Source organism: Dendropsophus ebraccatus, chromosome 2 (genome assembly GCF_027789765.1).
Source record: "Dendropsophus ebraccatus isolate aDenEbr1 chromosome 2, aDenEbr1.pat, whole genome shotgun sequence".
In the NCBI taxonomy this organism is placed as follows: Eukaryota; Metazoa; Chordata; class Amphibia; order Anura; family Hylidae; genus Dendropsophus; species Dendropsophus ebraccatus.
Window position 1 is genome coordinate 73,110,923 of NC_091455.1, and position 24,925 is coordinate 73,135,847.

Sequence of the window (24,925 nt, forward strand, 5' to 3'; positions counted from 1 at the left end):
GTTGCTCCCTTAGCTCGGAGCTCTGCCAGTGCTGTCTGTCTGCCTCCGGTGCTCTTGTGGCCCAGAGTAGCTGTGACCTGAGCCGCCATGTTCCTGTGCTCCAGGCTCCGGGCCGGGGTCACCAGCTCGGTGAGTACACAGTGTGCTGGAGGTGGTGTCCGGTGGCGGCAGATGAGGGCTGTGTATCCACCGTGTGGGCTCCGAGTGTGTGCACGACCTTCAGTGTCCGCAGAGCGCGGCCGCCACCTCCAGCTGTCACCGGTCCTGAAGCCGTGACCCCCGGGGCTGCTCCTCCGTCCAGCAGGACTGCAGGGACGGGATGGAGTCTAATGTGCACATGTGCGGAGCTGTGCTGGGTGTAACTGTCAGCAGTGTATACATCAATGGGGAGGAGTGCAATCACAGGAGGGATGGGGGCGCTCCTCCAGAGAGTATTGGGGGGGGGGGGGGGCTACTGCTGCCCGGTGGATTTGGGGGGCTGCTGCTGCCCGGTGGATTTGGGGGGCTGCTGCTGCCCGGTGGATTTGGGGGGCTGCTGCTGCCCGGTGGATTTGGGGGGCTGCTGCTGCCCGGTGGATTTGGGGGGCTGCTGCTGCCTGGTGGATTGGGGGGGCTGCTGCTGCTGCCCGGTGGATTGGGGGGGCTGCTGCTGCTGCCCGGTGGATTGGGGGGGCTGCTGCTGCTGCCCGGTGGATTGGGGGTGGGTGTGCTGATGCCACTGCCCGGTGTGTTGGGGGTAGATGCTGCTTCCTGGTGTATTGGGGGTGGGTGTGCTGATGCCTCTGCCCGGTGTGTTGGGGGAGGGTGTGCTGATGCCTCTGCCCGGTGTGTTGGGGGTGGGTGTGCTGATGCCTCTGCCCGGTGTGTTGGGGTTGGGTGTGCTGATGCCGCTGCCCGGTGTGTTGGGGGTAGATGCTGCTTCCTGGTGTATTGGGGGTGGGTGTGCTGATGCCGCTGCCCGGTGAATTGGGGGTGGGTGTGCTGATGCCGCTGCCCGTTGTGTTGGGGGTGGGTGTGCTGATGCCGCTGCCCGTTGTGTTGAGGGTGGGTGTGCTGATGCCGCTGCCCGGTGTGTTGGGGGTGGGTGTGCTGATGCCGCTGCCCGGTGTGTTGGGGGTGGGTGTGCTGATGCCGCTGCCCGGTGTGTTGGGGGTGGGTGTGCTGATGCCGCTGCCCGGTGTGTTGGGGGTGGGTGTGCTGATGCCGCTGCCCGTTGTGTTGGGGGTGGGTGTGCTGATGCCGCTGCCCGGTGTGTTGGGGGTGGGTGTGCTGATGCCGCTGCCCGGTGTGTTGGGGGTGGGTGTGCTGATAAAGCTGCCCGGTGTGTTGGGGGTGGGTGTGCTGATAAAGCTGCCCGGTGTGTTGGGGGTGGGTGTGCTGATAAAGCTGCCCGGTGTGTTGGGGGTGGGTGTGCTGATAAAGCTGCCCGGTGTGTTGGGGGTGGGTGTGCTGATAAAGCTGCCCGGTGTGTTGGGGGTGGGTGTGCTGATAAAGCTGCCCGGTGTGTTGGGGGTGGGTGTGCTGATAAAGCTGCCCGGTGTGTTGGGGGTGGGTGTGCTGATAAAGCTGCCCGGTGTGTTGGGGGTGGGTGTGCTGATAAAGCTGCCCGGTGTGTTGGGGGTGGGTGTGCTGATAAAGCTGCCCGGTGTGTTGGGGGTGGGTGTGCTGATAAAGCTGCCCGGTGTGTTGGGGGTAGATGCCGTTGCCTGGTGTATTGGAGGTGGGTGTGCTGATGCCGCTGCCCGGTGTGTTGGGGGTAGATGCTGCTTCCTGGTGTATTGGGGGTGGGTGTGCTGATGCCGCTGCCCGGTGTGTTGGGGGTGGGTGCTCCCGCCACCCAGTGTGTTCAGGAGCTCAGGAACGCCTCTTTGATAATAAGAGCATTTCTCTACATCCTGAAAACGCAGCTGGCCATATGAAAGATATCATGTGTCTCCTTGAATTAACAGCTAGCCAATGGTGTCAGCAGTTTGGAGTGTGAATTGCAGTTGACAGATTCAGTTAACTGTGGTTGTATGGCACCTAGTGGTTTCTGGGCAGGTAACATGATTGCTGCCAGGGGCCATCATTTGTCCGCAACTACCCGCAAGGCCAGATTTGTGGCCACAAGGTAAACATTTTAAAAAATAAAAATGAAAAAACTTTGCCAAAACTGATGTATTTTTGTAATCCACCTCCCAAGAAACTGAAAAGAAAGCAATTGAAAATTCATGTGTAGCCCAAAATGGTACCCAGAAAAATGTAAAATTATTTTTTTTTAAAAACAAGCCCTTACACAGCTCGATCCACAGAGAAATGTAATGGGATGCAGCTACACTTAAAGCGACTCTGTCCCCCCCAAACCCCTTGTACCTTCTGATAGCTGCTTTTACTCCAAGATCTGTCCTGGGGTCTGTTCGGCAGGGGATGCAGTTGTTGTTTTAAAAACAATTTTTAATCCTACAGCGGTGTGTCTAACGGCCGGGGCTTATGCTGCGTTTACATGTAACGATTATTGGCCCGATCGTACGATTAGCGATGTCGGATTTACGTTTTTTTTTTATAACGATCAGCGTTTAGATGGTACAATATATCGTACGTTAAATCGGCGAACGACTGTTCACATGGAACGATTTGCAAATTCTTTGCGTACGATGAACGACGATTTGATGACCTGATGAAAGATCAAAATGTACGATTTATCGTGCATCGTTCACTGCGTTTACACGTACGATTATCATTCGAATTTGACCGTTATCGCGCAAATTCGCACAATAATCGTTACGTGTAAACGCAGCATTACATTTGTATATGCATTAGGCTGGCACACCTCTCCTTCCCTCCTCAGCATTAGGAATGATCCAGGAACATTTACTGCTGTTTGAGCTTTGCACAGGTGTATTAACGATCCAGCCCATGTTCATTATGCACAAAGCTGGGGAATAGGAAGCAATCTGCCTGGAGCATTCCTAATCATGAGGAGGGTGGGAGAAGGGAAGGAGAGGGTGTGCCAGCCTAATGCATATACTAATGTAAGCCCCGGCTGTTAGACACAGCGCTGCAAGTTTAAAAGTTGTTTTTAAAACAATAACTGCATCACCGGCCGAACAGACCCCAGGACAGATCTCGGATTAAATGCAGCTATCCGAAGGTACAAGCAGTTTTGGGGGGGGGGACAGATCGTGGGTACAGAGTCACTTTAATTATTGCTTTTGTTTTTTTATTATGAATATGTTTCTCTGATGGCCCTGATAAAATGAAAGCTGGGCTGTGATTGGTTGATGTGGGCAGTTTACACCAATGTATAGTTTACACCCTGTGATAAATTTGGGCCCTAAAACTTATTCCCTATCATGTATTGCTGCAGAAAGCCCCAGGGTACCAAAGATGCTGAAAACCATTGGTAAGAGAGCCATGTGTTAGGGTGGCCCATGTATTTGAATAGGTGATATATAAGTGATGTGGATCTTTCTGGAAATGTGTATTCACCCCAGCTGATTACCAGCTCATCATTGGAGGCTTAAAGGGGTAGTGTGGCGGTAAAGAATTATTCACAGACTAACACACAGTACAAAGTTATACAACTTTGTAAGTTATGTTAAGTTCTGTGAATGGCCCCCTTCCCCATGTCCCACCACCCCCACCTGTGTACCCGGAAGTGTGGTGCGCTATAGTCACCTGTCACGTGCCGACACCAGTCTCCGATCTTCAGCGAGTGACGTCTTCTTCGGGCGGCCGGCGAACAGCTCTGTCTGTTCTGAATGCCGGCCGCCCTCTGCAGCGTCATCCGATGCTCAGCCGCGATTGGCTGAGCATAACTGTGCTCAGCCAATCGCGGCTGAGCACAGTTGTGACGCGGCGGAGGGGGGGGGGCGGCCGGCAGCGACTCGGCCGTCCGTTTGAAGATGATGTTTGGCACAAGATGGCGTACAGCCCTCGACATGGATCAGGTAATGTATAATGCACCACACACTTCCGGGTACATGGGTGGGGGTGGGGGGACACGGGGAACGGGGCGATTCACAGACATAACATACATTACAAAGTTGTATAACTTTGTAATGTGTGTTATTTTGTGAATAATTTCTGAGCGCCGCACTACCCCTTTAATTTTGTGGACAAATATCATCTTATTAATATCATGTCTGCATTGAAGGATTAGAAAAACATGCCTGTCTTTAGGTTGTGTGCAGTTTTAACCCCTTAAGGACCCATACGCGACCCATACCTGTCACTTAAGGACCCATGACGTACCAGTATGCCAGTGTGTCCGGCAGCACTATGAAGTGAGTTCAGGAGCTGAGTTCACTCCATAGCACATGGGGACCGGCTTCTATCAGCTGCCAGGTCCTTACTGTTAATGACGGGCTGCTGCAAATGCGTGGTGGCCCGCCATTAACCCCTGTCATGCTCCTGAACTTGTCCAATCAGGACCCTGCAGTGTGACTGCGGCAGTTCCAATCGTTCTATCTGACTGCCGGAGGTCCCTTACCTTCCTGCCGGCTATCTGATCAGCGATCATTGTATAGAGTCTCCCACAGGCAGGCTCTATGCAATGATCGCAGATTACACTGATCAGTGCTATGTAGCAATGATCAGTGAATGTAATGTAAAAATGTTAAAGTCCCCCATGTAAAATTAATTTTTTTTTAAAGTTTTTAAAACATGACACAGCCTCTCTACCAATAAAAAATTAAATCATCCAACTTTTCCAGTTTAAAAAAAACTTTCTGTGTGTGTGTGTATATAATATACACACACACAGTGGTACCTTGGTTTAAGAGTAACTTGGTTTAAGAGCGTTTTGCAAGAAGAGCTCACAGTTTTTCAAAATTGTGACTTGGTTTAAAAGCATTGCTTTGGTTTAAGAGCTCCTGGTTTTGGGTGGGAGCGTGAGTGGGGGAGGGGCGGGGTCTGCAGCACAGTACTCTGACCCAGGAAGTCTCTCTCACCTTCCAATTTATAGCAGATCCACTTCAGGCTGGGGCTTGCATCAGGGGACAGGACTGTGGGGGTAATCTCTTTTATAGCTTTAACCCCTCTCTCCCCGGACAGAGAGTGCTGCTATACTGTGTCCACATCTGCCCTGCTCATTCCTTCCTGCAGTCTCTATCAGTCCTTGTGTTTCCCATCCTGTCCATTCCTGCTATAATGTGCTTGCACTCACACTCAGCTATACACACTGCCGCTATAATGTGCTTGCACTTACACTCAGCTATACACACTGCTGCTATAATGATTATAAAATTATTTTTTGGGGTGTGGAACCAATTGTCTACATTTCAATGATTTCTTATGGGAAAATTTGCTTTGGTATAAGAGTGGATTTGGATTACAAGCACGGTCCCGGAAAGAATTTATGCTCGTAATCCAAGGCACCACTGTACTGTATACAATACTGTATACACACATGCTGTAGTGTATGTAGTTGTCCGATCTATAAAAATAAAACAATATTGTTCCCGCATGGCGTAAACAAAAAGCAGTAAAAAAACAAACAAACAAACAAGATTGATTTTTATTAAATTGTATTTAAAATAAAATTAATATAGACTGATCAATACGTCTCATCTACACAAATAAAAACTAGAGATCATGGTGCAAAAAATTACACCCCTTACAGTCCCGTAAGTGATCAAATGAAAGCGCTATAAGAGTGACAAAAGGGCCATTGTAATCACACCTATTTGAAAAAAAAGGTTTTACTGTTAATAAAAATAGTAAAACATTAGAAAAGCTATATAAACTGCATATCACTGTATTCAGACTGACTTATAGAATAAATATATCATGTCAGTTTTACTAACAAGTGCATAACGTAAACATGGAATTTCCAATTTCACCACATAAATAATATTTATGTGTTATGGTGGATTAAAAGACACCATTACAAAGTATTCCTGTTCCTGAAAAAAAACAGCCCTCACATGGCCCTATAGATAGAAAAAATAAGAGTTATAGCTCTTAGAAGGCGACAAGGAAAAAAAGAAAATGCTAAACTGAAAATTGGCGCGGTCCTTAAGGTCATTTTGGGCTCTGTCCTTAAGGAGTTAAACCTATAGTCCATTTAAAAACTATACTGGCCAATCAGCGTTTGTGGATGCACATTTAGGGCCCATTGACCCCCACCTCACTACTCCCTGACGAAGCAAGGAGCGAAACGGCGTTGGAGTGTGAGGTGGGGGGCCAGTGGACTGGGAACGGTGTTGCATACCGGTAAATTTTACTTTTCATCCATATGTAATTGTCTGTATATATGTGACTCCTATCAGCGTACTGAAGCTATTGGCACTGGCACTTTAATATATGCACTTTATGCTGGATGGATTATACTATGTAGTTTACAATATTATGGATATGGATGCACTGGCACTTTACAAATACAACTTGTCCCAGCAGCATGGTCTCCCACCTCCCTTTTTTTTTTTTTTTTTTTTTTTTTTTTTTTTTTTTTTTTACAAGAGTGGTGCTGTTTCTGGAAGAAAGCTGTCATTTCTATAATCCTGGATAACCCCTTTAAGACATAGAGTCACTTACTTATTAAAGGTGATGCCCTATCAGCTCCACATGAAAAATGCCTCAGAAGTGTGTTCCCAGCAGCCCCTGTACCTATGCATTTCTGGTGAATATCTGATAACAAAATTAGGATAATAGAGGAGCTGTGGAGAAAGTGATTTGTCAAATTATTTATTGGGGCTGTTGGGGTCCTGTGACAATAATCAGAATGCAATGTTTCCCTGCTGGGACCTATGCAATCAGCAGACCCCAACTCTATAAACTCAGAATTTCCTAATATTAGAACCTATCCAACATATGTGCATGTATACTGTCAAATGATCCCCAAAAGCAGAGCAACGCAAAGCTTGGAGTTGGAGTCGGAACTAGTTTTGGCTGGAGTTGGAAAAAAATGTACCGACTCAGACTCCAGCTTTAAAAAAAATCTTTAAAAAATGTAGAATCTTGATATGCATTTTACAAGTTTTGCTCATGAATATATGTTATGAGCAACATTCTAATAGGACACTGGCACCATCAGATAAGGGTGGTCGGGGAAAAGTTGTCGGTCACTATTTGGCAGTTTGTTTCTGAGCTGAAAGAGTCCATTGTGTGAGGGGAGATCTGTGCTGTTCTCCTCCTGGATGCTGGATGATTGTATTTGAGCAGCAGTGTAATATGGAGATATCCTGTGTAATATAGAGGAGGAGGAGGAGAAGACATAAGTAGTGTAGCAGTAACCTCTGTCCTCTGTGAGGTTTTCTCTCTGGGAGAAGATTGTGTGTTTTTCTTCAGTGTGCTATGGCTGCAGCTGTGTGTGTGTGTGTGTGTGTGTGTGTGCGCGCTATGGCTGCAGTAGGCTGTGTGTGTGTGTGTGTGTACGTACTATGACTGCAGCAGGCTGTGTGTACGTGTGCTATGGCTGCAGCAGGCTGTGTGTACGTGTGCTATGGCTGCAGCAAGCTGTGTTCGCGCGCGTGTGTGTGTGTGTACGCGCGCGCGCACTATGGCTGCAGAAGGTTGTGTGTATGTGTGCTATGGCCGCAGAAAGCAGAGTGTGTGTGGTGTGCGCTATGGCTGCAGCAGGCTGAGTGTGTGTGTGCATGCTATTGTGTGCCCGCACAGTGACCTTTTTATATCATTATGTGTGACCCCTCTCTATATCACTATGTGTGACCCCCTGTATATCACTATGTCTGACCTCTATATTACAGGGATCTGGCATTGTTAGCAGTGTTTCTTTAAGTATGGTGAATATTTAGTTAGAAACATAGAAGACTGTCAGCAGGAAAAGACCACCAGCTCCATCTAGTCTAGTTGTGAGTTGTTCAGGACATGGAGGCTGGAGACTGGCTGCATCCACTGCACACACAGGAGAATCTGCTTTATATACAGTATTCCTTTATTCCCTCACCCCAGGATCATGTAGGACATTAGGGAGAAGCTGCTGAGCCAGTGTGATAAATAACTCCCCTGGTATCTGACCGGCCATTTATGAAGGAGCAGGAGTCTGAGTCAGAGTCAGTCCTGATAAAATTCAGGAGTCTGAGTCAGAGCTGCGGCTTACCGACTTCACAGCCCTGACGCAAAAGACCTATAGATACGTGATGTAAGGAGAAACCCCTCGGCTAGCTGAAGGAGAAATCCACAAAGCTTTATAGTACAGTATCCAAAATGCCATAACAGGACAAGTACTGGCAGCAGGATTTCCTATTGCTACATATAAGCTGTCTGCTTTCACTTAGCACAAAAGTGGATACAGAAGGGGAAAGCAGAGGAAGTGATCACACGGGTAACTCACTCTGGCACTGCCATCTTATCTGTTATAGACGCTGAGACTGCTGTTCTCCAATGTTCACATACCTTGGGCAGCATGGGCCGCCAGATGATGAGACATAAGTGCGGCAGTAGTTTATCTAACGTAACAGTTTATGGAATTGTAGGACATCAGATATTGTATAATCAAATGAATGGGAGGTCAGGGTCCTAGTTTAACACTGTCAGCATGGGGAATGGGGAACTCAAAGTGGTCTGATAGAAATTGCATTATTAGCCGCCAGAAGGGCTTTACTTTTAGTGTGCAAAAAGAGCCAGTAACAGCTTGATACTTACTTGACAGATCTGAGGCTTTAACTCCAATTCTATGTATGTGACTCTGAGAATAGATCAGAAGAAAATTTCATCCCACATAACCGAGCCCAAAAATGAGAGTAGATTTGGCATATGAGGGCTAAGCCAGATAGGGGTTTAAGGGGAAAGATAAGCAGTTGAAAGCTTGTTGTGATCCACAGACCATAGCCAAGCCACCGTGTGTATATAGGTTGGGTGGTGGTGGTAGAGAGCTGAAAGCAATATAAAAGGGTCATAGGAGCCTGTCAGTGTCCCAGCCAGGGTAACGGCCATATTACCAGATCCAGATCCAACCACCAATGTGCGTACACCAGTTAGGAAGCAAGAAAATAGTTGGACATACTAGGTGTGGCTAATTCCCCCCCCCGATGCTTGGACACTTGGAGAAGTGAAGCTAAAGGCCAAATTACACAGCCCGATGCCCTGGGAAAGCGAGTGCCGCCCTGTCAGCTCACCACATTTCCCGCTCGAGGCGCTGTGCTATTACAGACAGAAAGCAGGAAGCAGCAGGAGGGGTCGCCCGAACAATCCTTAGACGTCAGCGGGGTTCTGCTGCCGCCTCTCCTGTTGCATAGGGCAACATACAGCAGACTGATCGTGATCTTTCAACATGTGCTATTAGGGCCCTTTTACATGGAGCGATAATTTGCTGAATTGCTCTGTGTTATGAAGACAACAATTACCTGATGACAACCTAAAATCATTGAGCAAGCATCGCTACGTGTAATAGCAATGTCCGCCTGACAGCTGATGACTGTGTAAAAAAAAATTAAAAACTATACATACCTCCCGTGTTCCCTGATGTCCTGCCAGCTAATACGATCAGTCTACGGAATTCAGCTCCCTGTAGCAGAGGGGAAGGGGCAGAGCATGCACTCCTGCGCACGGCTGCCCCTTTGTTCTAGCCATTGGGGGGTTCTCACCCGCCAGACCACGACCAGTATACACTTATGTCGCTATGACATGTCAGGTATTTTTAATATTAAGTTATAATTAATACTTTAATTATATCTTTGATGAAGTAGTTGCACTTGTAGGCTAGGTTCACACACTATACTTTTTCAATTAAAACAACCGTTCTTTTCATAATGCAAGCATTTGCATTGAAGTCAATGCAAACAATGGCCATTGTTTCACACAATGTATTGAACAACGGCCGTAGAAATAATGTTCATGTCATTTTTTTCCGGCCGTTGTCCATAGACTTTAATACAGCTTTTCATTTAAAACAGCGGCCGTTGTTTTGAGTGCCCATTAGCAGCCGTTGTTTATATGTAGCTGGAATTTAGCCGTAATCTGTATTTTACTATCATGGGCAATTTTTGGGACTTACAAAGTATTTCCATTGAAATGTTTTATTTATATGACAGAGATGCATAAATGTCAGTTCTCCCAGCACACTATGTGCTGATCCTGGGTGCTTTATGGTGACCTCAGCACATCACTGATCTCTAGCTAAAAGCAGAGACAGAGGAACTAGGAGCTCCATCACGTCTTGCAGTCATACATCTGTGAACTGCACAGTGTGTCCTGTGACAAAGCGTCTCAGCTGGACTACTGTCACCAGAAGAATAGGCCCACGGTTCCTATTGCCTACTCAGCATTTGTAGAAATAAAAAGCATTGGATAGGGTTCTGCTATTCTCCTTTGTGTCTGAAGACAGATTGCAGTCTATGATTTCAGTCCAGTGTGATGAACATACAGTCTAACACTTCTTTTTTTCTCCATGTGTTTGCAGATACGACGGTACTTACACAAAACGACAAGATGCAGCGGAGCTGGGGGAGCCTCATTTGTGGTAAGTTAACATTTTACCATCAATAGCAACTCTTCACCTTTTAGAGCCTTGATTTTGGGTACAGAATACCGATATAATAAAGTAATTTGAGTAATTAAATCTTGCATCGTATCTCCTTAAAGAGGACCTGTGGTCAGTCGGAAAAAATAGGTACTGTACTTTATCCTGAATAGTCAGATGGATGGGAACTTTATTGATCTACATCCTGCTCAGCAAATGGGTGGGCAGGGAGTTGGGGGTGAGAAATTAAAGGACCATGCACTATGGAGCCATGGAGTCTATTGCCTGAATTAGGGCTGGGCGATATACCGTGAAAATAACGATACCGTCTCTGGCGTCGGTTCACCGACATCAACTTTGCCAGGACAGTATTTGCGGTATTTTCATCTCCCTGTCTGAGGTCTGAGCGCTGCACAGGTTGGTGCATCGCTGTATGTGTCAGAGCACCCCCCGCCTGGCCTGTTAGGGGCCCCCCTCACCCATTCCGTCAGTGCACCCCCCCCCTCATCCATCCCGTTAGTGCACCCCCCCCCCCCAGTCCCGTCAGTGTGCTTCACCCCCACCTGTCCTGTCCGTCAGTGCACCCCCGCCCGGCCTGGCCTGTCAGTGCGCTGAAGGGCACAGTATATGTATATGTGCCTCCCTGTATAGTCATACACACCTATGCCTATGTGCCCCCCTGTATAGTCATACACACCTATGCCTATGTGCCCCCCTGTATAGTCATACACACCTATGCCTATGTGCCTGGGTCTATGCCCCCTGTATAGTTATACACCCCTATCCCTATGTGACCCCCTGTGTATACACGGTCTATAATGTGTACATAACGGTATACCTCTAGTGGCTGTATACCTGTATTGCATAAAGGGGTGTGGCTTGCAAAAGGGGGGTGTCATAATTATTGTTCATTTATAGTTACTGCAGCTACATGTACGATTAACTGCATTATGGATTTAGGCTAATATCGCCCTGGCCTAGCCTGAATGTAGAGTAAAAATTTTAATATGATTTGTTTTCATGATAGGATCTATGATCTTTATGATATATCTGTGATATATTAGTCTATAATAGTAGTGTGCAATCCAGTTTTGTTGCTGTAACATCTTTCAGAGATTTTGGGGAGGGGGGGGGAACCCCTCATCCTGTGACCACGGTGATGACTTTTTATTATCTGGGAGGAGGATTAGAGAAATGTGTCAGCCTGTAAGCAGAGGGACCATACCTGATGGCTGTGATGTGAGGCCGCCGGTCAGATGTGTATACATAAATATGCATAATTCTCTTCTACTCAGATGTTGTTCCCATTTGTTTATTGCAGCATAGAGATACCCCCGAGAACAACCCAGATACTCCCTTTGAGTTCAGTGAAGAAAATTACAAGGTACGTTGTGTGCACTTTGGGTTATATAACATTAGAGCACTCAGACGTTGCCTTTTATATAACCCCATTAGCGGCTGCAGAGCCGGCATCTAAATTGCTTGGCTTTTCATTCTGGGCTGCTCTGACACTGCAGAGATTTATATTTTGTCTTTTTATTATTTATTTCTGTTCCAGAGAATAGAGGCTATTATTGGCAACTACCCAGAAGGTCACAAAGCTTCAGCTGTAATCCCTGTACTCGATCTGGCACAGAGACAGCATGGATGGTTGCCTATCTCTGCTATGAACAAGGTACGATGAGCTGGATTGAAAAGTAATGTGCTTCAAAAGCTAAGGATGGTTCTTTATGCTATAATGTTTAAATGCATTTTTTATTTTTAGCCAAGTGGAAACCTAAAGGGATTTTCAGCCTATTACAGGAACAGGACTGATCTGGGCAGCAATTCTTGCTGCACCTAGATGGAGGTATCGCCCCAAGAAGGGTGGCCCCACATGGCAATTTACCCCTTCCTAGTATGCCACTGGGTGTTTTGCTCCCTCCGGACGGACACCTGTGTCGGACAGTTGTAAATAAAGGATGAGGTGAGAAATGACTAGAGATAATAATGGTGGTTGGTGCTGCTGACCACCCTAACATAAAGTACATCAATGAACAAAAGACGGACAGGGAAGGATGGGGTATAAAGTACAGCGCACACCAAAAATATCCAATAAAATAGCTTCATTAACGCTGGCTATACAGCAGATAAAAACATCTAAAATACAAAAAAGAACGGCAGCACCTACAATACAGGTGAAAGTCCACTGCTACAAACAGCAGGCCCAATAAGCCCGCAAAAGAAGGAGGGACTAGATTAAGACGGAACAATTGTGCAATATAATGTAACAGCAATCAATCCCTTTTATATCGATAAGTCATACCCACAAAAATAACTTGTCTCTGTGTAGCTGATAGAAAAATACCCCACGCGTATCGCCGCTAGATTGCGGCTTCGTCAAGAGTCAATGCGTTATGGGAATAAGCCAGTATAAATAGCTGAAAAGAATGGTCCCCATCATGGGTGACATGGTGCCAAGACAGAGCGGCGGGCGGAAGTGGAGTCTGCGGCTGTGCGCGCCGCACCGTGAGTAAATGCATGCACGTCACATGCATTTATTCTTGGTGCTGCGGCGCGTGGTAGTCACACAAATAGGCTCAGAGTGGGATTTCTTAAGCCATATCAGCTATAAGAATATTTATGGGAATGAATTTTGGCTTTCTGGTTTGTTTGGGAGTTGCTGGAAGGTTCAGCATTATTTAGCTGTTAACCGATTGAAGTAAGTGTTGTACAGTGTACTTTACTGCAAACTCCATGTTAAAAACATTTGTTTAGCCATAAAGCCAAAAATTTCTCTGTGGTGCACCATTTTCTAGTAATTTCACCACAGCCACCAGTTCAGTAGGTTCTCTCTTTCTTGTTGTTCAATGGTGTAAACTACAAATCAATGTTTTACTACAAATGGATGTATTTTTTAGATAAAAATTAAAATGTCAGTCTATGCTCACTTTGCACTTTGGCTCTATTTGCAGAATGTGCATTAAAAAATCCTCACCTGTACATGCCTATAGTCTATGAACTGTATTGAAAGCATGACTGACCCTTTTCAATACAATGGACTTGGATATTTTTTTAAATATGTTTTTATCAAGTTTCCAACATGAAAACAGCCTATAATGGTCAATAGGGTAGGGGGATGAGAGGTATGGGTAGAAGGGGAGGTGTAGGTGGGGGAGCATGGCAGCGGTTCCCAAAGAGTAGGTACATCAACCAACGACACAGTTTCACAGTGCATAGTTATTAAACCTTAGCGGTACAATGTGAGAGACGCTATCCAGTCCTCGGACATTGTGAGAGATATGGATAATTGTGGTTAACACGGTAACTTTCTGCCACATCTGGACAGGCAAACATGAACCAGTGTAAACTAGTAAAAAAAACAGAAAACAAATTAAGTGCAGGCAAAGCAGTGTGGTAGCAAATGCCAGGGAGCAAGCCGCTCTCCAAGAGGGTGACAACAAGGGAAGAGGACCGTAAATAGGAGAAGCTAAACTCAGATCAAATAGGGGGATTGGGCTGTTCTAAGTACTAAGTGGTGTGTTGGAACGCATTCCGTAGTTTCTGTTGGATTCTAGCAGGCATAATTTGAATAAAGGAAACCCAGAGTAGAAAAAAGGTTTTGACCTTGGACTCTTTATGTAAGTCCATTCTAAAAAAAAATTAAAGTTGATTTCTGTAGAAAAAGCCATACCAATGGCCTTTCCTGCAATATAGATTTCCTAGAAGCTGCAGATATCATGAAGAGAAGCCTTTTGGTTTCTTTTGAGCAGGTGTGGGCAGTGTAATCTATGTAACCCATTCGGGAGTCTAAGGTACATAACAGGTTAGTACAGGTGAGATCTTTAACTTGTTTCCAGAAGATCTGGATCTCAGAGCAATCCCAAAAACAGTGGTATATGTCTCTGTTTGAGGCCTGACATCTGGGGCATGCGGATAATGAAATGCATCCCATTATGTATTTTCGATGTGGAAATATATAAGCCCTGTGTTTAATTTTGATCAGCATATCCCAATAGGATGCAGTGGGGACTTGGATATTTTAAACAAGCCTGGCGAAAATTTTTATTGACGTATTGTATTGGATGATGGCAGAGGGACACTGAGGGACACAGGACACTGGAGGGACACTGAGCATCCCTCTGCCATCATCCTCTCCAGCAGCTACAGCCCGCACAGCTAGGAATCGGGTCGTGACATCACCATTTTATCCAGGAAGTGAAGCTTTGATGCAGTAGTAAGTGCAGGGAAAAAAATCACTTTATGGGTGCCTTCACATGTACCGTATCGCTACGTATTTAACGCTGCGTTTTTATTGCTGCGTGTTTGGTGCAATTTTTACATGCAAGTTTTGATTTTCACATGATTTTCAAGTGAAAATCAAAACTCGCATGTAAAAATCGCACCAAACACGCAGCGATACGGTACGTGTGAAGCTACCCGTAGTGAAGCTACCCTATGTGCATTTGCCGTGTTAAGTTTATATTGGTGATTTGTATAACTTTTGTGGGCAATACAATACTTTAATAAAATTTTCGCCGGACTTCTCCTTATTTTATAAGTTGTTATAAGCTGTTTTTGTATAGTTTAGATTTACTTCTAACAAATAGTTTAACCCCATTATAGCAACATCTAAAAGATTAGTTTTGATAATCAGTATTGTGTTTCAGGTAGCCGAAGTCTTGGATATGCCTGCCATGAGAGTGTATGAAGTGGCAACCTTCTATACCATGTTTAATAGGAAACCTGTAGGAAAATACCACATTCAGATTTGTACTACAACACCTTGTATGCTTCGAGATTCTGATTCCATACTGGAAGCTATCCAAAAGAAACTTGGTATGTCCATTTTATCTCTGTTTCTAAAATAACCAACCTATCTGTAAGCATTTTATTTGTGCAAACTTTGTGTTTAAACGACTGCGTGGGCGCCATTAATGTGCCCATGTGATCACTAGCAGGAGGACTGCTGCAGTACGTAGGTATACACTGTCACAACTGAGAGATTTTATAAAATGCATAAACAGCAATATCATCCCCATAAAGTTCTCTGTGTGTAATATGAATATACACACCTGGCCAAAGTGTGTTTTTATGATAATTTACATAGGAATGAACACGCTGGACTCTGGATGGGATCTGAGTACCCCATTCTGGTAATAAATGCAGTTATGGCCTCTGAAATCAGTTTCAGACATGGTATATCCTGTGGAAATGCCATAAATGTCTAGGATGGGAAAAATAAATCCTGTGTGTGGCCAGTATATGGTATATTTGGTGACATGTTCTAGAAAACTTGAGAATCGCATCCTGAGTTGCTTTGTGTCTATGATTTGCTTGCATTATAACTGTAGTCTTTGTTTTACAGGCTAATGCTGCTTTCTATTCCTAGGTATACATGCTGGAGAAACCACACCTGATAAGATGTTCACACTGACAGAAGTTGAGTGTCTTGGTGCCTGTGTAAACGCACCGATGGTGCAAATTAATGACCATTATTATGTGAGTATATCAGTTTATACACTTTAAAGCATCCTTGATATAGGAATCTATCTTCTGATGTATCTGAATGACTCCATCCAAACTGACTGAGATCCCTACTAGTCACTACAATGGAGGGGCTGTTAACATTCTGTGTTAAAAAGCCAATGAACTCATGTGGAATTCTTGGCTAATAACATAAGAACAGTCTGTTCATAAGTCTGGTGGTATGACGGACACAACATCTTCAGAGCTACTTAGGATAGGGAGCGAACATTTAGACAGAGGTGTGAAGAATAATAAATAGTTATTGTCTATAAAAAAAGATACAAGTTTATAAATTATGACATCATTAAACAAAAAGTAGCTACAACTGTAACTGGATATTTTAGATGCAAAATTACTGAGTATTCCTAAAGGGTCTTGTATTTTGGCTTTTGATTTTTTTTTTTTTTTTTTTTTTAAACCTATATGTAGATGATCTTGGCAGTTTTGGCCTTAGACACAAGCGGTGTACTGGAGCTTAAAAATGCAAGGTGGTTGTTACCCATACTAAGAACAGGATTTTGTTAATACAAGCCTTTTGAATGCTGTTCTCGTGTTTCTCTGTACAGACTTATCTGCAAAAATGTTTGCCTAACATATATCTATATTGAGATTGTTGCCGAGTAGCTGGCTGGATAATCCACCTGCTAATCTGGCTGCAATACAGTGAGACTTTAAGGGTTTTAGATGTGCAGATGGTGTTTACACGGAGGGGGGTACACATGCACACGAGATAAGACTGTTCCTTCTACATAACCGCTCTGCAAGCAAATACCGTGACAATAAATATGGTGTGGTGGAGAATGCTGAAATAAATGTAAGTAAGGGTATGGATTCCATGAGATGGACAGGAACCACAGACTGTGACCTACGCTGCCCTTATGAGCCATTTACCCTACAACAGTTTTATTACATTTTATTGCTGAACCCTTTGCTGACTTTAAGAACATAGTTCTGTGGTTGTAACATACATTTACATGTCCCAACATTCCCTTTACTAACCAGCTCCTGATCTATCCATCTTCTTCAATGGTGTAGATTTACTTTTACAATCAGGAGTACATATTTGTGTATCTAGGGACCATGAGAATACAATAGGAGGCAATATATTTACTCCTCTTTCTATAGTTCACAAATTTATAATTGTAGTTATTCAGTGATCTGATAAGACTTGCCGTTGCTGATATATATATATATATATATATATATATATATATATATATATATATATATATATAAAAAATTTTAATAGAAAGTAGTGATGTGTATGTGTTTTGAGTGGAGTTGTCCTATGTAGTCTTATGAGTTACTGGTTCTTCCTTATAGCTGTATGCACTAGTGTGTGCCAGATACTTGTGGCTTCATTTATGCGTTTGTGCAGAATTTGGCTGGGCATTTTATCTGTGATATATAATAAAAGTGTCTGATGTATATCTCTAACAGAAGGTTCCAGTATATGCCACCATACTGGATTATTGTAGTGTATGATGACCATAGGGTCCTATTGTTAAAAATAAAATAATAAACAATAAAAACTGATTAGTATAGGTTTCTTTCCATTGACCAATTGTATAGGAAACTGTAGTCTTTCCTATACATAAAAAAAAAAAAAGATAGGGAGATATTATATATATATATATATCCCCCTAAATATTCCTGCCCTTAAAGATGTGTAGTACTTTATTTTAGCCAACAGATGTCACCACTGCAGTAGCTGCCTATAGATGTCTTCCTCAGTGTGAACTCTTCACCCTCATTTCTCCTTTACTGTATCAAATTGATGTTTCATGTATTAGTGACATAATATCTGGTTATCCACAGCAACCAATAAGATCCCTGCTTTCTTTTCTAAATGTCTTTTGGTTGGGTGTTGTGGGCCTTAGGAACTGTTTTTTTTTTTTTTTCAACAAAAAGCAAACCTAAATTATAAATGTTTTGAATAAAGTTCCAAATTGTTAACTGATCCATAATACACAGCCCTGATTTGCCATGCTTTTTTAGCAATATAACTGAGCGTTGCCATATCTGTGGAATATATTGATGCAAGTACCTAATACATTTTTCAGGAGGATCTGTTGCCAAAGGATATTGAAAGTATCATCGATGACCTGAAGGCTGGAAAGGTTCCTGATCCTGGACCAAGGTAACAGATGCACATAATACTACTTGTATGTGTGGCTTATCAGAAACTTAGGGTGTAGGTAAGGTAGCTTATATAGGCAGCAGAAGTTCAGCATTATTATATTTTACTGCTAGCAGTTGGCAAATTTACTCTAATATAGCCTATAAATGACCAGGACAGCCCAGCTCACTAGCATGTAGACATCTTATTAGACTGATTCACAGATGAATATTTAATGCTTGCATTGGCTGTAGCGGGACAGCTCACTAATTGGCTGAGTGGCCCAGCACACTGGCTGTAGCTGGACAGCACACTGATTGGCTGAGCGGGCCATCAGTTAGCCGGGACCAGGAGACTGAAACAGGAGCACACCAGGGCAGCGCAGGCAGGTAAGCATTTGCGATTTATTATTTTTACCAGCCCGGCAGCTAATATATTAAATATGGCTTTCACTACCTTCTCGCAGCAAAATGAAAATCTGCTGTGAGAATGCAGGGCCATAGACTAACTGTACCGATTATCGCAGGGGATTTTACTTCGAAACCTAATGCGGTATGTGTGAACGCACCCTTAAAGTTAATTAAGTAATACGTACACAATTATATAGATGGTTGGTGTTGGAAAGAAAAACTCCTCAATTGGATAAGGTGAAGAGTAAATGGGAAATAAAGTTGGGACACATACCGGAAGAAACTTGGGTGTTATGTATAACTAATTTAGGTAGAGGGTTGGTGGGTATGTCACACAGATTAATTCATTCTAAGTTGTTTTACTGGCTCTACTATACACCTAAAACTACGTCTAAGTTTTGGAAAAAAGGACTTCTGTGTTGTAATAAGTGTTGCTTGGCCGAAGCCGACCTGGTTCATCTAGTATGGGCCTGCCCCAAGGTACAAAGATTCTGGAGTAGGGTTCTTCAGCATTCAGAATTGTGTCTGGGGAAAGTGTTACAACTGACCAAAGTAAAAGTAATCTTAGGGGGTCTAGTCGACTATGGGGAGGGAGGAAATTTCCTCTTGAAAATATTGGGAGTAGCTAAGGTGATAATAGCCAGACATTGGTTGGGCGATTCCACACCATGATATGAGGAATGGGGTAGGGTGGTAGAGAAGGTAAGGAATTATGAAAACATTGCCTCTAAAAGCTCAGTTAACGCTACCAGACGTTGCAAAAAGGTATAGAAGTTTTGGAAGGAAATTTAAAAAATTTAAACTGAAGGGTTTTTTCTGTTTTTTTTTTTTTAATTATTTTTGTGCCATGCCCGGGGGGGGGGGGAGGCGATCTTTGTTCAGTGTGTATCAAATATATATAATGCCATATGTACTTGTTTTATGTGAAATTAGAAAAATAAAAAAACTTTATTATTAAAAGGGGGGGGGGGGGGGGGGGAAGTTAATGAAGTAACTCTGTACCCACAGTCTGCCCACCCCAAACCTTGTGTACCTTTAGATAGCTGCTTTTAATCCAAGATCTGTCCTGGGGTCCAATCGGCAGGTGATGCAGTTATTGTCCTGAAAACAACTTTTAAACTTGCAGTCCTGTGTCAAATTGGCGTGGCCCAGAGTGTCTGTGCATTAGGCTGGCACAACCTTTCTGTCCCTCCTCCCCATCATTAGGAATGCTCCAGGTAGATTCTATTATTCATGACCTGTGTGAGCACGGCACATGGGCTGGATCGTTAAGGCACCTGTGCAGTGTTCAGACAAGTGAGGAATAGTAGAATACCTGGCTGGAGCATTCCTAATGAGGAGGAGGGCTGGGAGGAGGGACAGAGAGGGTGTGCCAGCCTAATGCACAGACACTCTAGGCCATGCCAGTTTAAAAGTTGTTTTTCAGGACAATAGCTGCATCACCTGCTGAACGTACCCCAGGACAGTCTTATGTTTTCCCATAGTCTATTTCCCCTCATGAGTACTCCTGACTGTTACACTGCTCTAGGACTGGTTACAAATGGCTATAAATGGCCATCCATAATATTGCCATATTTCCTACATTGTAGAAACTGGAGGACATGTCAGAAAGCGATCACCACACACAATGAATCCCTGTTGTGCCTACTTGCAGTCCCAGTTCCTTAACCACTTCCCCCCCACAGCACAGACTATTCCTGGCCTTCTAGACTCTTTCCACAAGGACCTGAATACCCATCTTCCTGTTCCCTCTTTCGGCATTCCTGTGATTTCTCCTCTCCCTGCTTTTTTGCTGCCAACATTAGCGGTGGCACGTGTCCAGTAATAATCCAGTCTATAGACTTGGTAACCCGCTTGTGATCACCGTCGTTAACACATTCTGGTTCTCTACTGTGCTAACAAATAGAAGGGGGCTCCCTTTATCACTTGCCTGTCAGCCCTAGCTTTGGGTTACTGGGTATGATAATTTTATATGTATAGCCCAGGACGCAACAAGGGCATTCTATGCTCTCTGAAATTAGTAGATATATTAAGATCACATTTGCATTTAATATGCACAGCTAACAATGTATTGTCATACAGAGGTATGACTCTTTAAATAAAAGTTAACAAAAGGTTAGATTTTAAAATGCTTATCTAAGGTTATATGGCAGAGGACGCTGCCATATTGATGTGCTGGGCCATTTTATTGTGTTCATATGCTAATGCATTCCATTGTATAAATGCAGAGCACTGAATCAGGATAAAGAGTGTCAAGTAGGTGGGGCTTGCAATAAAGCGGGTCTTGCAGAAGGCATAGCAGATGTAGAGTAAATTGTAGCAAAAAATCTACACTAGCTCATAGATGTAGGGCACACTGCCAGCTTCACTGCCTGATTTCTTAACCCCTTAGCGACCCATGACGTACCTGGTACGTCATGGTGCCGTGGGGGGGAGTTCAGAGAGGGGTCCCGTCAGGACCCCTCTCTGAACAGCACCGCTCCCGGCTGTGATCTGCAGCCGGGGAGCGCCTCTATTAGCCGGCGCGGGTCCTGTTGCCGCGCCGGCTAATTAGGCACTTTAATGCAGTTGTCAAACCTGACAGCTACACTGAAGTGCTTTATACTTCATATCCCTGGTGTCTAGTGGGACGGATCTCCCCCCCGCGATGCGATCGCGGGGGGGAGATACGTTCTTCTGGCCGGGCCTCAGTGTCGCAGTAGGCCAGTGCAATGTATCACCGATCTAATGGATCTTTGCTGTGTATATACAAGTCCCCCAGGGGGACTTCTAGTTAATGTAAAAGAAAAAAGTAAAATCTCCACCCTTAATAAAAGTCCAAATCAACCCCCTTTTCCCATTTTATAAATATAAATAAACATATTTAGTATATGTAAATATTCCGTTGTTTTTTTTTCAATTCGACAGCGCAAATGATTTTTTTCCCGGTTTCGCAGCATATTTTATGGAAAAACAATGCCTGTCATTGCAAAGTACAATTGGTTTTGCAAAAAATAAGGGCTTATATGTGTCTCTCAGTGAAAAAATGCAAGTGCTATGGACTTTTAAACATAAAGTGGAAAAAGCAAAAGCGCAACAACGAAAATTGGCTTTGACCTTAAGGGGTTAATACAGGAAACAGATCACAGATCTCGGGGAGACCAGCCAAATAGAACACACGGGCTGCCGGTTAAAGTGCTCAGTACAGTGAAATCCTAGGTGCATTGCTCCCTTGGAAATAGAAATATGCAAAAAAGAGCCTTTAGAGCCTTATTTAAGAGTCTCAAAACACAGGACCAGCAAATGGGTCGCTCCTGTAGGGAAAACGCCATATTAAGTGGCCCCATAAACCACTGTAATGACAAGAAAAAAAACAAGGCTGGGTATTCATCCACTGACAACTGTTTCGGGGTGTTGCCCCTCATCAGTGTGGAGCAGGATTGTGGCTAGGTGGGAGCAATGCCTAGTAGAGCCATAAGAGAAACAGATCGCTGATCTCAGGGAGACCAGCTAACAATAACACTATCACCTGCTGGTTAAAGCGCTCAATGCAGTAAAATCCTAGGTGCATTGCTCCATAAGAGGCTCCACTGCTCTTTTTTGCATGATTTCTTAATAATAAATCTGGTGAGGTGCAAGTGGCGAATAAGATACCAATCTTGATAAAGTCCACCCCCTAATATTTTGTGGAATTCTTGGAAATTGCATCTATATGTCAATGTATGTAATATGTTAGACTTTAAAAGAGTATTCCCAACAGTAAAAATTCTACCTTATCCATAGGATTAGGGGTAATAATAAGCTGATCAGTGTGGATATAACTGCTGGTGCCTATGTACAGGTCACCAGTCATTCTCGTTGGGACTTGCACACATTGTGAGTCCTTAACCTGAATGTAGAATTGGCCACACGTGTACTACTGCTGCATTTATTAGGGGGATAGTTAAACTGTATTTTCAGTATCTGTGAGGGACCCTTACCAATCATCTTGTTATCATAGGATAGGGGATGAGTTTTGGAGTTATCCCAAAGCTAGCTACACACATTAGAATAATGTTAGCTTGGCTCTGATACTGCGAGCAGGGGAGGGATGGGGGAGTTGGGAATATGGGAGGGATGGGGATAGTTGTCCTTTTGTATTACAGTGGTCCCTCAACATACAATATTCATTGGTTCTGGGACAACCATTGTATGTTGAGTCCATAATTCTATGGAAACTGTAGAGAGGAGATACTAGATACACAGCAGTACAGGACATGTAGTGTCACACTGTATTGTAGAGAGGAGATACCAGATACACACCGCAGTACAGGACATGTAGTATCACACTACACTGTACAGAGGAGATACTAGACACACAGCAGTACAGGACATGTAGTATCACACTATACTGTAGAGAGGAGATACCAGATACTACATGTCCTGTACTGCTGTGTGTATCACACTGTACTGTATATAGGAGATACTAGACACACACAGCAGTACAGGACCTGTATCTCATTGTACTGTAGAGAGGAGATACCAGACACACAGCAGTACAGGACATGTACTGCACTGTACTGTAGAGAGGAGATATTAGACAGCCAATGACTTCATCCACTTAAGTAATACTGGGGTGTTACTATTTCTTATTCAGATTCTGTCTGTAGCATTGTATGTTGAGTCTGGTCTCAAGTTACAATGATTCAAAAAGGAACATTGCATGTTGAAAATATTGTATCCTGTTGTAAGTTGAAGGATCACTGTATTTGTAAAATGCACATTGCTGCTTTATAAACAGTGTATATTTTTTCATTGTTTCAGTGATTCTGTAATGTGCTCAAAATTTCAATAAAAATTTGTTTGCAAAAAAAAAATAATGTTGCTTAACTAGGCAACCTTATAATGTGTATAGGGGTATCTTGATTCTCCATAATGGCAAACGTTGGGGGAAAGAAGAGTCGGGCATGTTGGAATTTAACATGTCCAATTCTTTTGTTCTTTGGGAGATAAGCTGGGGCCAAAGGTTTCTGGCAGCAGCGACTAGTACAACATATAGGTGCATGGATATGTATGTGGGGTAATCTGAAATACAGTGGTTCCTTGGATTACGAGCATAGTTCGTTCCAGGGCTGTGCTTGTAATCCAAATCCACTCTTAAACCAAAGCAAATTTTCCAATAAGAAATCATGGAAATGCAGACAATTGGTTCCACACCCCAAAAATGATGATTTATTATTCTGAATAACATGTAAAACATTCAGAAACAGCAGATTGTGATATTATAAGTAACTGTACAGTAATAGAGAGGATGGGGGAGAGAGAGGGGTTACAGCTATGAAGAGATTACCTCACAGTCCTGTCCTCTGATGTAAGCCCCAGCCTGAAGTGGATCTGCTGTGAATTGGAAGGTGAGGGAGACTTCCTAGGTCAGAGTACAGTGCTGTAGACCCCGCTATGCAGACCATGCCCCCCACCCAGTACAGGGAGCTCTTAAACCAAAGCAACTCTCTTAAACAAAGTCACAATTTTGAAAAACTGAGAGCCCTTAAACCAAGGTACCACTGTATATAGCTAGCTTTAGTGTCCTCTCTTCTCCCGTACAGCATCCAATAACTATGCAACATGCTGGTTTAAAATTTTTTCCTCATAACATGTATATGGGATGTAATTTATTATTTTATTTAGTTTGAAGTTGTCTAGTAAGTTTACTTTTGTATATACTGTTATGTATACATTGATGCCCAGGGATGTAGTGGCTTATCTTATGTTTCTGTTTTTTCCAGAAATGGCAGATTCTCATGTGAACCTAGTGGAGGACTAACATCTCTGACCGCACCCCCACCAGGACCTGGCGTCGGTGTTAGGGCAGACCTTTGAACAATAGTAAATGTATCTATGTGCAAACCTAAACATGAATAAAGTTATGTTGTAAACCTGTACACCTATTGCAGAATAAGTTAGTCATTTTATATTACATTTTAACTCTTGCTAAGAAGCAGACATCTTTCAGATTAAAGGGATGGTAAAGAAGGCATTTGGGTTTAGCTAGATAAAATGGAATAGTCACTGATGAAAGGATCTGACAAATCCAGTTTAAGTTTATTAAAACAATGGTCTGAAGCACGAAGCTTGTATTCCTGCTTCCAGCTGGAATAAAGTTATTGTATGCAATCAGTCATGCTAGTAGCAGAGACAACCATCTATTCACTTTATAACTATGTCCCCGCGCTGTACAAACAACGGCTGTTCCGCCATGAACGGCTGTTGTTTAACGCTACCTACAGCCAGAATTAATGTTCATGATCGTTAATTCCAGCCTTTGTGTTTGCGCTTCTCAGTACTTAGTGGGAATATGTCCTAATAGGGGAAAAAGCTTTTACTGTAGAATAGTAATGTTTCAGAAGCATGTAGTTTTAAAATTCTGAGGACAGTCCTCGTCCATTCACTTGTTGTCCATGGCCTTGGTACATACTTTCCTTTTTACGGCTACTGCAGTTTCTCTATAATATCTTCTTTCTTCCTTCT

General features: G+C 43.6%; 1 protein-coding gene across 1 annotated transcript; it reads left to right on the forward strand.

The window, feature by feature from the left end:
* Positions 1-24,339, forward strand: NDUFV2 (NADH:ubiquinone oxidoreductase core subunit V2). Its single transcript, XM_069957766.1, has 8 exons — positions 1-129; positions 10,343-10,402; positions 11,724-11,786; positions 11,961-12,077; positions 15,052-15,220; positions 15,774-15,883; positions 17,974-18,050; positions 24,184-24,339. Exons 1-8 carry the CDS (start codon positions 88-90, stop codon positions 24,275-24,277), a joined length of 732 nt encoding a protein of 243 aa, XP_069813867.1. The 5' UTR covers positions 1-87; the 3' UTR covers positions 24,278-24,339.
* Positions 24,340-24,925: the final 586 nt, after the last annotated feature.

Bases quoted from the DNA above. Each gene is read 5' to 3' on its own strand.
- NDUFV2 (XM_069957766.1), top strand. From the start codon at position 88: ATGTTCCTGTGCTCCAGGCTCCGGGCCGGGGTCACCAGCTCG. The intron at 10,403-11,723 runs GTAAGTTAACAT...TGTTTATTGCAG, and splicing joins CTGGGGGAGCCTCATTTGTG to CATAGAGATACCCCCGAGAA. The intron at 15,884-17,973 runs GTGAGTATATCA...TACATTTTTCAG, and splicing joins AAATTAATGACCATTATTAT to GAGGATCTGTTGCCAAAGGA.